This window comes from Pterocles gutturalis, unplaced genomic scaffold (genome assembly GCF_000699245.1).
Source record: "Pterocles gutturalis isolate BGI_N339 unplaced genomic scaffold, ASM69924v1 scaffold12727, whole genome shotgun sequence".
NCBI classification, from domain to species: domain Eukaryota; kingdom Metazoa; phylum Chordata; class Aves; order Pterocliformes; family Pteroclidae; genus Pterocles; species Pterocles gutturalis.
In genome coordinates, this window is record NW_010115492.1 from 5,600 (window position 1) to 19,203 (window position 13,604).

At 39.6% G+C, this 13,604-nt stretch overlaps 1 protein-coding gene across 1 annotated transcript in view; it reads left to right on the forward strand.

Moving 5' to 3' along the window:
- The window catches only part of GTF2B (general transcription factor IIB), a gene marked incomplete at its 5' end in the record, with an annotated part of 22,272 nt that overhangs the window by 3,720 nt on the left and 4,948 nt on the right, over positions 1–13,604 (forward strand). Inside the window, one exon of the mRNA XM_010075199.1 lies at positions 7,794–7,927. Within this exon, the coding sequence (XP_010073501.1) occupies positions 7,794–7,927 (134 nt within the window). The remainder of the gene's footprint in view (positions 1–7,793; positions 7,928–13,604) is intronic.

The following is a 13,604-nucleotide window of genomic DNA, read 5'->3' on the forward strand; positions in this document are numbered from 1 at the left end:
ATTCTGTGATTCTGTGATTCTGTGATTCTGTGATTCTGAGAACGGCAGCCTGTGGGAAGGACTCTGCTGTGAAAGAGATCCCACACTGGAGCAGGGGAAGAGTGTGAGGAGTCCTCTCCTGGAGGAGGAAGAGGTGGCAGAAAACAACATGATGAACTGACTGCAACCCCCATGCCCTGCCTCCTGTACTGCTGTGGGGAGAAGGTAGAGAAATTGGGAGCAAAGTCTTTGGCCTTGCGAAGAAGGGAGGGAAGGTGCCTTTTAAAGATGTGGTTCTCTTTCTCATTATCCTACTCTGTTTTTGATTGCTAACAAATTGTTTTGTGTTTCCCCAAGTCAAATCTGTTGTTTTGCCCATGACAGTAAGTGGTGAGTGAACCCTCCCTGTCCTTGCCTCAACCCATGAGGTTATTACCTTTTGTTCTTGCGATTCTCCTCCTCATCCCACTGAGGAGGGAGGAGAGAGAGAGAAAGAGAGCAGCTGTGTAGTTGCTGGCTCGGCTTAAACCACAACAGTTATGGATTTGTTTTTCAAGACTTACATAGGTCATGATGTGTAGCTGATGTGAACAGGGCCCACTGAAAATATGTGTTGTGATGGGCAGAAGGTTAGTGAGATCTTTATCACTGAAGGGGGTCAATTAGAGCAGTTAAACCCAGAAGACTCGACATACTCTGTAGCTAAAGAAGTGTTATTATTTAAAAACACTGTGATTTTAGTGTCTGTAGAGCACTGCTGGTGTATGTGGGGCAAAATGGTAAATGCTGAATTTGTTAATTTATTTTACAGTTTTACATAGTGATATGACTTCCCTTGATGTGTGTGGTTTTTTTTTTTTTTTTTAGTACAGTTTGGCCGAAATCAGAGCAAAGAGTCATTGCCTAAGTGTATTTCCACTTGATGTTTTTCTTGCTTGCTATGTCAAAGTACTAAAGTTCACCTTTGTAGAAAAAGTGTGGGTTTATTAAATGTACAACTGTGTTGTACGATAAAATAGCTGGTGCATAGATAACTTTAAGGTTTTGTAATCAATCTTCTGGGAATAGGAGATGGAATCAGTGTTATTAGTATTATGACTAAGATTGCATTTATCAGGTCGGTAGCTGAAAGGGTGAAGCAATGGAGAAGTTTGGGGGAGCAGGAGCGTAGGAGAAGGAGGAGCTGGCCTCTTCAACAGTTGAATTCCATGTCTTAGAGCTGTATATTGGAAGTACTGCTTTTTAAAGGGATTTTTGAGAAAGATTTTTTTAATTAAAGTTGTTTCATACTCATAGGTGTTGTTCTTAGTCTCTCAATAAGATGGAAATTTTAATTTAAATCCAGTATGTTCCTTTTTCTCGCACAGCATTTTTCACTGGTTCTAAATAATGTGCTGTTTTGCTGTGTAGTGGTTAAACAATTTAATCTTGTAATGTCAGTATGACAAGCTGGTGGCTGTTTTATTATTGCTTCAAAATACACCTTCAGTCTACTAAAAACTCTCATGTGCCTTTTCACTGTTACCTTTCCTGGGTTAGCTTGTGTTCCATTTTTTCATGGTAACTGTTTCCAACTTGTTAACTTTTCCTCCTGCTAATTGCCTTTTGCATGAAAGGCAGTCAGAGACCTAAATTACAGTTATCCATGGAATTTTGATATTAATCTGGATTGACATGCATCTGAAACTTTACAAATCTATGTCCAACTTTATCTACTGTCATAAGTCTTGTGTTTTACTGTATGTTTCTCACATCATTCTAGGATATATGGTATGGTAAATGTTCATGTGCTGGCCTGGGAATTCATGAATAGAGTTCTTAGGGTTTGGAGAAGTAGTTCTGTGTTCATTTAAAACACTGACAATATCTCATTCTTCAGGCAGACTTGGTGGGGGGAGAAGCATTTTGTTCAAGAACACAAGGCTGATAAATCCTCTTTCTTGGCAGGTAAATATTTTGCGTGCTACCTTTTAGGCAGTAAAAAAAGGCTGGAAGTCAGCTCATGTGCTAGACGGGGCTGAAGAAAGCAGAATCGAAGTAGAAAACAAAGCATTGAATTTTCCTGATGTAGCGAGGTGGTGAGCTGAATTTCAGAGGGGGAGAAGAGTGAATCTAGTGATGTGTACAGCTGTGTAGTGCCTTGGCTAGGTAGGAATACCTTTCTGATCTAAGACTTCCCATTAACTTCTGTGTTTCATTAAATGTTGCCTTAGTGTGCAGCAGCTGGAGCAGTGAGGAGTTTATTTTCAGCATTTAGTGAGTTTCTCCAGCTGGTTAGCTCTGTCTGCTCAGTAGGCAGTTGTGGCTTAGGGAAGAACAGTGCTCTTGTATGGAGTCTTTTTGGATAACCTTAAATAAAAAAGCAGAAGTATGTAATAGAATTGAATATAGAATGTCTTCAGCTGGTGACAATCCTTGAACATGTATCAACTTGTTAAAGCTTTTGATAAGATTATGACCTGTATTCAGATGTTTATTTGATGTTCTTTGTATACCTGAGTGTTCAGTTAAAGAATTGTGGGGAAAAATGTTCAATAGCTTGTGGTCAGCAGTAAGGCTGTTATAAAACACTGTCAGAACATTTGGTTGGCTAATGTTTCTGAAAAGTTTGAGATCTAAATGGTGCCTCTTAAATTCAGGTATGGTCTATGAAGAATAGATAAACCTATACCGCAGATATTTTTTTCTCTACAATATAACAAACAAATAGGAAGTGGTTTTGTGATTGCATCTTTGCTGGCCAATCCATTACTCAGGATGTCTGTCATTAGTGATAAGATTGATTGCATCTGTCCATAGATGTTTGTTTTCTGAAAACCAAAGAAACCTTTTTTTTTCCCGGCTGTTGGTTGTATCCTGTAAATGGAGTAGGTGCCCAAGTACTTCTGACTTGGATCCAGTAGAGGGCAGTTAAGTTTATTCTAGGATCTTTATACCTCCAAATGGTGAAAACTCTTCATATTTGGGCGTATGTTCATGGTTACTTCTTTCCTTGTGTGTTATCAACATTTAAAACTAAAATGTGAAATCTCAATTTAAGGTGTTACTTAAATAGGCAAAAGTCTTCAGATATGAATGTGTATTAGCACCTTATATCTGGACACCAAGTGCAGAAGCAGTAACCAGAGCACTGAAAAGTGACAAAAGTTAGTACTTGCACATAAAACTCTTTGTATCCACAGGAAAGCTAATTATGAAGGATGCTGATACTTAAAGAAATTCTGAATAGTTGACTTGTGCATGAGCATTCATGGATGCTTTATTTACACAGGTAATTTGTAATACGAAGAAGGTAACTTGCTAGCCTTTTCCAGTCAGCGTTTCAAATAGTCTGTGTTTGAAGTCTTAACTCATTTCAGCTTTAAACATGAGGGTGATGGTTCTAGCTGTTTTGGCAATAAGGCTTGCAACAGTGGAAATTTAGACTTTAGATGTCAGAAGTTGGCATCTTTTGTCAGGCTTTGTAATAAGCACTGGTCTTGGCATGAGATATCCTGGAGGGTGGAGGAGATTTTCTAGTTAGTGGGTTCTAGGCTGGGAACCAAAAGTGTTTGAGAGCCACTGTGAAGAATGCTTCTGTTAGTTGGAATAACAGTAACATTTTGAGTCATCCTATTTAGGGAGTGTGTTTTTACTTGCTTCCTTATCAGATTGGCAGAGTGATTTAAGGCAAATAAGGGCTAAGAGTGATCTGAACTCCTCTGATGGAAGAAGAGTTCAAAACCCCTTTATTTTGTGGTGTAGTGTAGGTCAGGCACAACGTTTTTAATTGAGATTCTGTAGTTGGAGCATCCTTTGCAAGTACTTGAGCTGTTTGTCTTTTACAGGCAACAAGTCCTGGAGAGGTGTCACTTCAACTGACCAGACGTGTCCACCACATTGTGTAACATTTCCATTGTCATTTGCTTCCTCCAAAATGTTTGTTTTTAATTTGGCATTGTAAAATGTTTTTAATTAAAAGTATAATATATGTGCTCACTAGATGGCAGCAGATTCCTTAACTAACAGTAAAAATGAAATATACTGTAGAAACAGTAGGTATTTTGGTACTTCAAAGTGCAAATAAACTTCAATAGCATATTTATGTTAAGATTAAAATATTAGTTAATAATATGTACAACTTGATGTGGTGCACAGCCAACATTAGAGCTCCTCTCAAAAAGACTTACCATACCTTCTCAGAACTGTTTCAGGCCTGGATATGGAAGATAACATTACCTGAGGCTTGAATTTCATCCTGTTTCTTGTTTTGGTTAAACATCTTCAATTTGCAGCTATGTTGTCTTCATATAACAGATAATACAAAAAGATAAGAAAATAGATGCGTATTATGAATTATTGCAAGTGGAATAAAACATTAAAATAGCTGGTATTGTTTATCTATCAATCTATAGTTGCAAATTCGGGGCTTGTTGAATGAACATACTTTCCATTGAGAAATTGCTGTCTGTTTTTAGGGGGGGAGTAAACATACATAATTTGTAATGTGTTGATGTTTTAAGATAACTTTTAAAGATTGTTCAAAATGCTATTTTAATTTTTGATACTGACCTAAGTTTACTCTTGCATATCTGTAGCACACGCTTTTTGCGTTTGGCAGTTGCGAAGAAAAGTAACCTTGGTCTGAGGTTTTCCGTTCTGAACAACAGTTCTGCATTTTACTAAATGAGCTTTTCAGATGGTGGGTAACCTGAGTCAGTGAAGTTTGCAGTGTGCATTTCCCCTAGAGCCTGTATGTTAGACTGTATTTTAAGCAGTAACTGAATACTGGAAGAATGGTTGATGAAATGAAATGGGGCAATGGAGAAAAACCTGTATGTTCAGAAAGATATGCTTCAGGATATCAGTTTGGGGATAGGTTCCACAAAAATTTGGTCCTGTAAACTGCATGTTTTATATGTACTTCAGAGGAGGGAGCTGAGGAGATTAACTTATCTATTTGATGAAAATTAAATAAAGGAGTGTCTAATGTAACCGTATCTAGTGAAGCTTGTTTTCAAGTAGTTCAAAAGGACTTCATCAAAAGGAAGTAGTGAAGTGAATATGCAGCCACTCCCATACTTATCACAGCTTGGTACCATTGCCAAAACCAGTATCATAATGATGTGAGACAGCAGAGATGATTTTATTGGGAGCTTTTTTACTCTGATGTTTGACTGTCAGATGTGTTTTCCAGGTGCTTCAGGAAAGCCAATCAGGAGTGTATGACCCAGCAAATTCAGTTTAGGACTTGAAATGTTAACTCGGGACCAGTCTTCAAGGCTGTTTCCTTACACTGCTTTTTGTAAGGCTGACTTTAATATTTTAAGGTTTTGTTTTGATCACTTAGGGTGGGGCTTAATTGCATCTGTACTAGCACTGCAGTTCCAAAGTGGTTTTTTTATGTTTTGAAGAGTTAAAAATAATAAATGCCATACTTTTTGTGTGTGTGTTGAATGGGATAACTAGCTGCTTGAGGCTGAGTGTATTTTCCATTTATGGAAACCTTTTGGCCTATTTGTTCCCTTTTCATTAATATTTCTAGCTTGTGTCACACTTTATAGATGCCTTTTGAAAGGTGGAATGCACTTCCTAGGACATCTGTATATTTAAAACAAGACACAGAGTATACAGAAAAACTTATTTTCTGCAATAGTAGATTTCTTGGCAAAGTAAAGATATTTGCATACTGCATCTTAATTACACAAATGCTTTGTATTCAGTGATTTGTTCTACTTCATCTTTTCTCACTCTGAAATAGTAGTCTCAATCCTCTGTTTGTAATATGTTTGCCAAAGCAGGCAGTGATATAACACTTTGTTAGGGCAGGAATGGTTCATAACTCACAAGAGGCAGATCCCTGAGTGAGTCATTTGGGTCATTCCCACTTGTGTGGAAAAAATATTACATCATTGCCCTGTACTCAGTGTTCTATTTATACCATGCCAGAATTTTGAGTACATTTTGCTTTTTTTAGATGCTGTAAACAGTATTGGGGGGTTGTCTTAAAGTAAAGTTACTGCTAGGCCATAGAAGGAGCATTACTGAATCAAATATTTACAGAGAGCCCAGGAGCTGGAGGAGCGTGCTGTCTGCTAATTTAAGCTTGTAAAGCAGGGAGACCTTTGTAGCAGAAAGAATGGATCTGTGCCTTCTTTTACTCTCCTGTATTCTTAACCTTCTAGTTTTTGATGTTTTTTTTTTTTCTCCCCCTCTTGGTTTTCATTAGAGCAGTAAATAAAAGTGGAGCATAGCTGTGAGCATGTCTGGCAAATACTGATGAGGACACCTCTAACCTAAATTCATTATTTTTGGTTGCAGAGATTTTTTATGGTTCATTCACAGCTTTTAATTTCAAGCATATTCCTTGCATAATTTTGTGTTAAGAATAAAGTTCCTCATTGAGAATATTTTACTTGCCCTCTGCCCCCAAGTAATTGTGCAGTTGCACCACTCTGTCCATTGCTCCTGTATTTTCTCCAGCTTCATATCTTGTATCACCATATTTGCAGAGTGCTTTTGTCTGTCTGCTTGTATTTTCACAAGGTTAAATCAGCCTCCGTGGTTTCATACAAAGACTTCCGCACTGGAAATTTTTCTTGTAGTCAATGCTATTTATTTTTTGCAGACATTTCTTTCACAACACACTTAAACACTGATAAGGGTGGTGAATTTTTCCTCAGGTTTAGCAAAGCAGGGTGACAATCATATTGCAGTTTCTACTAATATCCTACACAGAGCTGTAGTCTGCTTTACAGCAAAACACCGAGAAAAATATTCTTTCTGTGCTTTTCTGCACATGTATTCTTAAAAATTCAGTAGTATTGATCTGGAGGCAACACTGAGATGCCGCTTTTACCAGACCTGTAAATAGACTGAACTGCACTGCCAGCAGCAAGGGGTGTGGTGTTTTTTGATTTGGTGGCTTGTGGGTTGTTTTTTTTTTCTTTTTAAGATTGTATTGTGATTACTGTAGAGCTTTTGCCTGCATCAGAAGAGTTAGTTCTCAATCTGAACACTTGGTGTAGGAAAGGTTTAGATGAATGTGAGCTGAATAGAGGACTGGAAGGAACGTTGTTTCATTCAGAGAATGTGGGTTTAGTGCTTTTTCTGCTTATTCAGAATCTGTGTTTAAACTCTTCCGGGTATAGCAAGAGTAGACTGAAGTAGTAGTCTTCTAAGAAGAAGTAGTTATGTGTGTATATATATATATATAGTATGTTGATACTGTCAAGCATAAATGGAGTTGGGCAGGTCAGACCTCCCTTCAAGAACAAGAATCAAGCTCCAAAATGTCATTATGGTAGGTTAGAAGGTGGCATATTTCAGGATACCAAGGACCTGGAGCTCATGCATAGAAATAATTTACTACAGCTTAATAAGACTGCATGATAGATAATTCACATGTGTACTCTGAACACGTGGCAAATGTGAGAGAACTTGTTAAGTTACAATAACGTATTTGTCTAAGCGCTGAGAACATCCATAGGCAGCCATGACCTCCAGCTTGAAATCAAGGTTTTGATGTCTTTTGTGTATTGAAGATCCTATGATACTTTTTAAGGATAACTGTAACTCTTTGTGTTCTGGATGTGTTTCTCCAGTTATTTATGTTTTCTGTGCAGCTCTAGTTGTCTTCAACCCCCCCCCCATCACCTTTAATTTAACTTGTAAATCCCAAACATTTTGGTACATTGTCCTGCAAGTTACTGTTCTGTTTGGGGATGCCAACAGACTGCCTTGTCATAATGGAGAGCTCAGATGTATAACTAAATGTTTCATGAAACACTTTGAAATGTTACATTAATTGACACTATTGCTTTCTGTGAACTCAGGTGACCGGGTCATAGACGTAGGGTCAGAGTGGAGAACTTTCAGCAATGACAAAGCAACAAAAGATCCATCTCGAGTCGGAGATACCCAGAATCCACTGTTGAGTGATGGCGACTTGAGTACAATGATTGGCAAGGTAACACTTAAAATCCTAAATTTTAGTAAGTTTGAGTGTTTTTATGTCAAGTACATTTTTGTATGTCCATAGGGAAGCTATTCAGAAGATGTATTTACAAAGAGATTTTTGTATAAACTGAACTTATACATTTTAGTTGTGTGTAAAATGTGACTCTTTCCTGGGGGTAGCAGGGAAAGGCTGACCTCCTCAACAAAAGAAACGTTTGCAGTGCTGGGGGTTACTTGCCACTCTTTGGTATGCTGCTGTAAATTGAAAAGCTGTTGTTGCAGTCTTTAAATAAACACTTTGACTTAGCATATCTATTTGAGTTTATTCTGAAATAACTGATACTTAGTTTTGAGGTCTCAGTAGCTAGTACCGCCCAGCTTGAACTATCTTCTTTTTGTAATAAAATCTGTGTCAGACTCATAATGGAGATCCAGAGATCTACATACATGTTTTACAAGTTCTTCCACTTAATGTTAAAGCACTACATGTAGAATTCTTTCATGGTATGAGTGCTCCAGAAGAAAGTATTCAGTGTATATTTGAGTTGAAATTTACTGGTACAGCCATGTTCTGCTGTTTCCCATGAGCAAACAAGACTAATCATGCAAATATGCTCCCTTAAATGAATTAGTGACCCAGGTAAGTTTTAATTGTTGTGCTTTGTGTTTTGGTTTTTTTTCTTTTTTTTTTTTTTTTTTTCTGCAAGATCCAAATTAAAATTTTTTTTATATTTCTTGAATGGTTCATGAAAGGTGGTCCAGTTGCCGATAAATAGGTATTAAAAATGTATTGCTGCTTTGTGTGTTGTGGTACATGCCCACCAGAATTTCTCAGAAGTTTTTGTTCCAGTGGTGTTGCTAGGATGAAGAGGCAGGCATACCTAAATATGTATGGATATGTATTGGGGAGTGTGCACCATACTTTTTCAACCAAGAATTCTTCAAAGAGATGAAGTTGTCTAGTGAATACTGATATGGACAGCTAGTCTTTCACCATTGGTGAAACAGAAGGCTTCTGTTCAAAGGATTGTCCAAGCAGATGCTTGTGTTTTAGACAACTCCAGGCATTGCTGCCCACCAGATTTTAGGATGCCTTATGGTGGCTTTCGGAATCCTTTCAGGCAAACACATTTCTACACTGCTCCATTTAAAAAGCTGGTGTTGCTAAGCAGCTCTGTGAAGCAGCACTGTAAAGTCACTCCAGTTTGGATGTCACCTGTATAGGCCCAGAAAGGCTGTAGTTCTCAGGGCCTGGATTTCTGTCACTAATTTGATCAGCTATGATAAAGATGAGAAAAATACACCTTTATGGACAGATGGAGAAGTGGACTGTTTGCTCCAGGTTCACCCGGTTGTCTCGTTTTGAGACTATGTAAATACAGGGTTTGTTCTGGGGAGCTCAGTTTGATTCAGTAGGCAGGGTGACCTTGTGAGCTCTTTTAGAACCTGTGTTGGAAAACACAAAAAGCTTTTTCAGCTAAAAATAGAATTTGTATCCGGGTGAATGGTGACTTCTGTTGTTAACCCTCTTCTCTCTGGAGGTTCAGATCCTCATTTAGAATAAGGGATAGCAGCCTCAGTGAGAGAATTAAAGACATAAAGAAACGTCTGTAAAAAGATGGTTTTTTCAATGAAAAATAAAAATTTTCAGAGATGGACATGCATCTAATGGAACGGTTTTGCTGTTAACCAGAACATCCCAGATTAGGCATGATCAAACTTGGTGTAGCAAAGAGTGCCATTCAGTGAAGACAAGATGTGGGAATGTCAGTGTGGCATGATTTAACCTGTGAGAACTGCAAGTAAAAATGTCCAAGTACTGGAACTGCCAGGATCATGTTTGAGAACATAGAGGGGGGCACTCTGTCCTACTGTGGATATTTTATTTGCGTGGGGAGGAATCACAGAATCATAGAATGGTTTGAGTTGGAAAGGACCTTAAGATTATCGAGTTCCAACCCTCCTGCCATGGGCAGGGACACCCTCCCTTAGACCAGGTTGCTCGAAGCCTCATCCAGCCTGGCCTTGAACACCTCCAGGGATGGGGCATCCACAGCTTCCCTGGGCAACCTGTTCCAGTGCCTCACCACCCTCACAGTGAAAAATTTCTTCCTAATGTCTAATCTAAATCTGCCCTCTTTCAGCTTATACCCATTACCCCTTGTCCTCTCACTACACTCCCTGATAAAGAGTGCCTCCCCATCTCTTCTATAGCCCCCTTCAGGTACTGATAGGCTGCTGTTAAGTCTCCCCAGAGCCTTCTCTTCTCCAGGCTGAACAACCGCAACTCTTTCAGCCTGTCCTCATATGGGAGGTGCTCCAGCCCTCTGACCATCTTCATGGCTCTCCTCTGGACTCTCTCCAACAGGTCCATGTCTTTTTTATGTTGGGGGCCCCACATCTGAACACAGTACTCCAGGTGGGGTCTCACAAGAGCAGAATTTTCTACAGGAAATTGGGAATCTCTTTGACAAACCAGGATGTATTCTGTACAAGAGTTGCTGTGTTTGTCTTGCCAATGAGCAGGGGCTCTGGGATGTCAGCTCATTGATGTGAACTCTGTATCAGGAGCTGCTTTTTTCCTCAGTCATGTGGAAGGAAGAGAACGGCTTATATCAGAAGATGCTGAAGAAATTTCCCGTCTATGCAGAAAGGGCATAAATTTTGCAGCAAAAATAATAAAACCAAGGAAGTAGTACATTTCTCAAGCAATCTTCTGAAGTTCTTGCCAGCAGTAGCCTGGAATGAGAATTGACCTAGATATGCACAGCGGTTGAGCAAGGGTGAAATTGGTTTAGTCATGAGGAAGATAAGTAGTATCTGACAGTACAGAACAGCCTTCATGAACTCCAGAGAATGGAGCAGGATAAGATTGTATTTTCTCAGCTAACAACAATTCTTAGAATGGCCTGGAGTGGACCCCAGATTTGTGCACCTGAGATTGCGTTAGCCTTTTGCATGGGACAGGAAACAGAGGTATTCCTTTCAGTTTGAGGTAGAGCTGCAGATAATTGAATCTTTAAAACAAACAAAAAAAAAAAACCACACAAGATACCACCATCACCAAAAAAAACCCCAAAAACACAGTCTGTGTTGTGGGAAATACAGAAGAGAAGGACATTGATAATTCTCATGGCACATCATATTAAACATCTATTGTAAACTCCTGGGAAGGTAAGTGGAAGTAGAGTGGGAACTGCTTGCCAGTTACAACAGTGAAGTTCTGGTGACTGTCTGTTGCCTTGAAATTTTAAAGGAAGGTGTCCAGTTCTGCTCACAGAATGATTTGTCCCTCTTTCCTCTTTGAAACTGGGAGGTGCTGCTTTGGAACTCCTTTGTGCTCAGGCTATGTGGTCTGTATCTGCTAGCAGCAAAAGAGAGGCTGCTTTGCCTGTGCAAAGGGATTAGTTCCTAATTGGTTTTAGTACTCAAGGGACCCATCTGTCTGAGGCAGCAACAGCCTGTGTTGGAAGAAAGATTAATTTGTCTGTGAAGAGGAGGATGAATAGCATAGTCGTCTGCGGTGAAGTGGTTTGCATTCCTCAGACAGATCTTTAGGATATTGGCACAGAACTGTATCTCTCTGAAGGTAGATACTGTGCTGCAGCTGACTCTGATGACAATGCAGATCAATTGGAGGCACGGTGAAGTCTGGCATTAGTTGTGACTTGATTGCCAGAATATTGAAGCTACTTCTAAAATCTTCTAAAAACCTGAACAAGCAGCTTCTAGATCTGCCATTATATAAAGGACTCTTCTATGAATCTAAAATAAAACTAAGTTTTGCTACCTATCTTGTGTAAAAAGTTGTCTCTTGTCCCCCTTTGGAGTTAATCTGTATGTTTTTGTAGTGACTGCAACTGCAAGAGAATTTAAGTTGGTTGAACAAGAAGCTAATGCAATCTCTTGGTATAGAATTTCTATCCTTTGATCAGAGTCTCTGAAAGGAACCTGACTGTTGTCAGACTACGGGGCCTGGATCTGGAAGTGCTATATTGAAAAAGCGGTGGCAAGATATCAAGGGTTGATGATTGAAAAAGAAGAAAAGATCCATCAGACTTTATAATAAGCTGGTTGTACTGGGCAAGGAGACTGCTGGATCTGTGGCCATTCCTTGACGTTGTGGATAACTTCAAGTCAGTGATGTGGATGATTTTTGTGATACTTCTCCTTCCTGCTATGAAAGGGGATATACTGGTGTACAAAGCTGTTGGCTGCCAGCACTGTAAACCTCCTCCATTGAGCCCGTTCTGAGATGACCACTGTTTACTGAGCTTTTTTTTCTCAACTCTAGCTATCTTTGAGGCTATTTCCAGGATTGAGTCCATGAGGTTTCTGCTCTGTTTGAAAGCCAAACAGGTGGAACTCCTGACTTTGACAGGTACCTTTCTTGCTGAGATGGAAAAAGATATGAGTAGATGTCTCATAAAGGCCACAACAGTAAAACACACAGTTCTTAAAGTCTGTTTGATTTCAGTTAAGACTGTATGGCTTCTGGTTTTTCCATGAAGGGAAAGGGACTCCTAACATGCTTGTCAGGGGCTGAAGCCAACAAAGCATTTTCCCTCAGTTGAAAGCTCCAGAGGGAAAGTAGATGGTGCATTTAAATAGGGAGAATTGCTGTGGTTTATTTAAGCAGTTGAGATGGAAGAGCATTTACCAACCCCTTTATAGTTGTGAGCTGTATATTGGGTATGGCTCTTGGAGAGTGCTTGTACTGACACAGTAAAATCCTTTGGCTAACAGTACTTGTCTGTAGCTGCATTGGTAGTTTCAGTATACATAAGCAAATGCTGAAAGGAAAAGGTAACCATTAATACTGGCAGGAAAGTAAAAAATGAGAGGTTAAGGAGAACCATTAAAAAAAAATACTCTTTTAGGTGCTATATTGTGGACCAGGGAAAATCCTGTGGTGAAGAGGAATACTTGGTGGCCCCAGGACAGAGCAGTGTTTCCTGGTAAAGGACTATCTGGCGTGAAGCCTGAATAGTCAAGGACTGGGGACCTGCTGTCAGGGTTGATAGGCCTTTGTCTGTGGTCACTCTTCTGGCATCTACAATATTGTGAGCACCCGTGGTTCCTGTAAGCATTTCTGCATAGCGCCAGTCTAGGAGGCCATGATGCACGTGAATATTGTAATGCATTGCAGGGAAAAGGGGTATGAGTGATGGTCAGGAAGAAGACTTTTGACCTCAGACTTTTGTATATTTGGGCCAAGGGAAGTTGTTCTGGCATAATTTCTGAAAGGAAGGTATAGTGTTGCAGATACATTTGCAGTGCTCTTTGTGGCTTGAAGTTTGTGTTTGATTCTTGCTCTTTGTTTACCTTTAAACCTTACTGTGAACCTTTGGATAGTTGGAGGTGTTCATCCAGTCAAGGAAGTAGGGTTGCCTTTGCAGCAGCCCTCTGCTGTGTTGGTGCCAGGATCATTTCTGGGTGATTCTTTCACCTGAAGAGATGTTTGAAGGAGTAGAAAAATAACAAGAATGATCTTGGAATCTAGCATCTGTCATAGAGAGCCTATTCAAGGGGGGCTAGGGAAGCTTGTGGTGGAGGGTTCTGTGCTGCAGTCCTTGGTCTCCACAGAAGTATCAGAGTGTGTGTACACCACAGATATGGGTCTAAACAGTAGAGGTATACACTGAGCTTGTCAGAAGTGGGGTGTAACTGGAGTCCCTGGGTGTAGG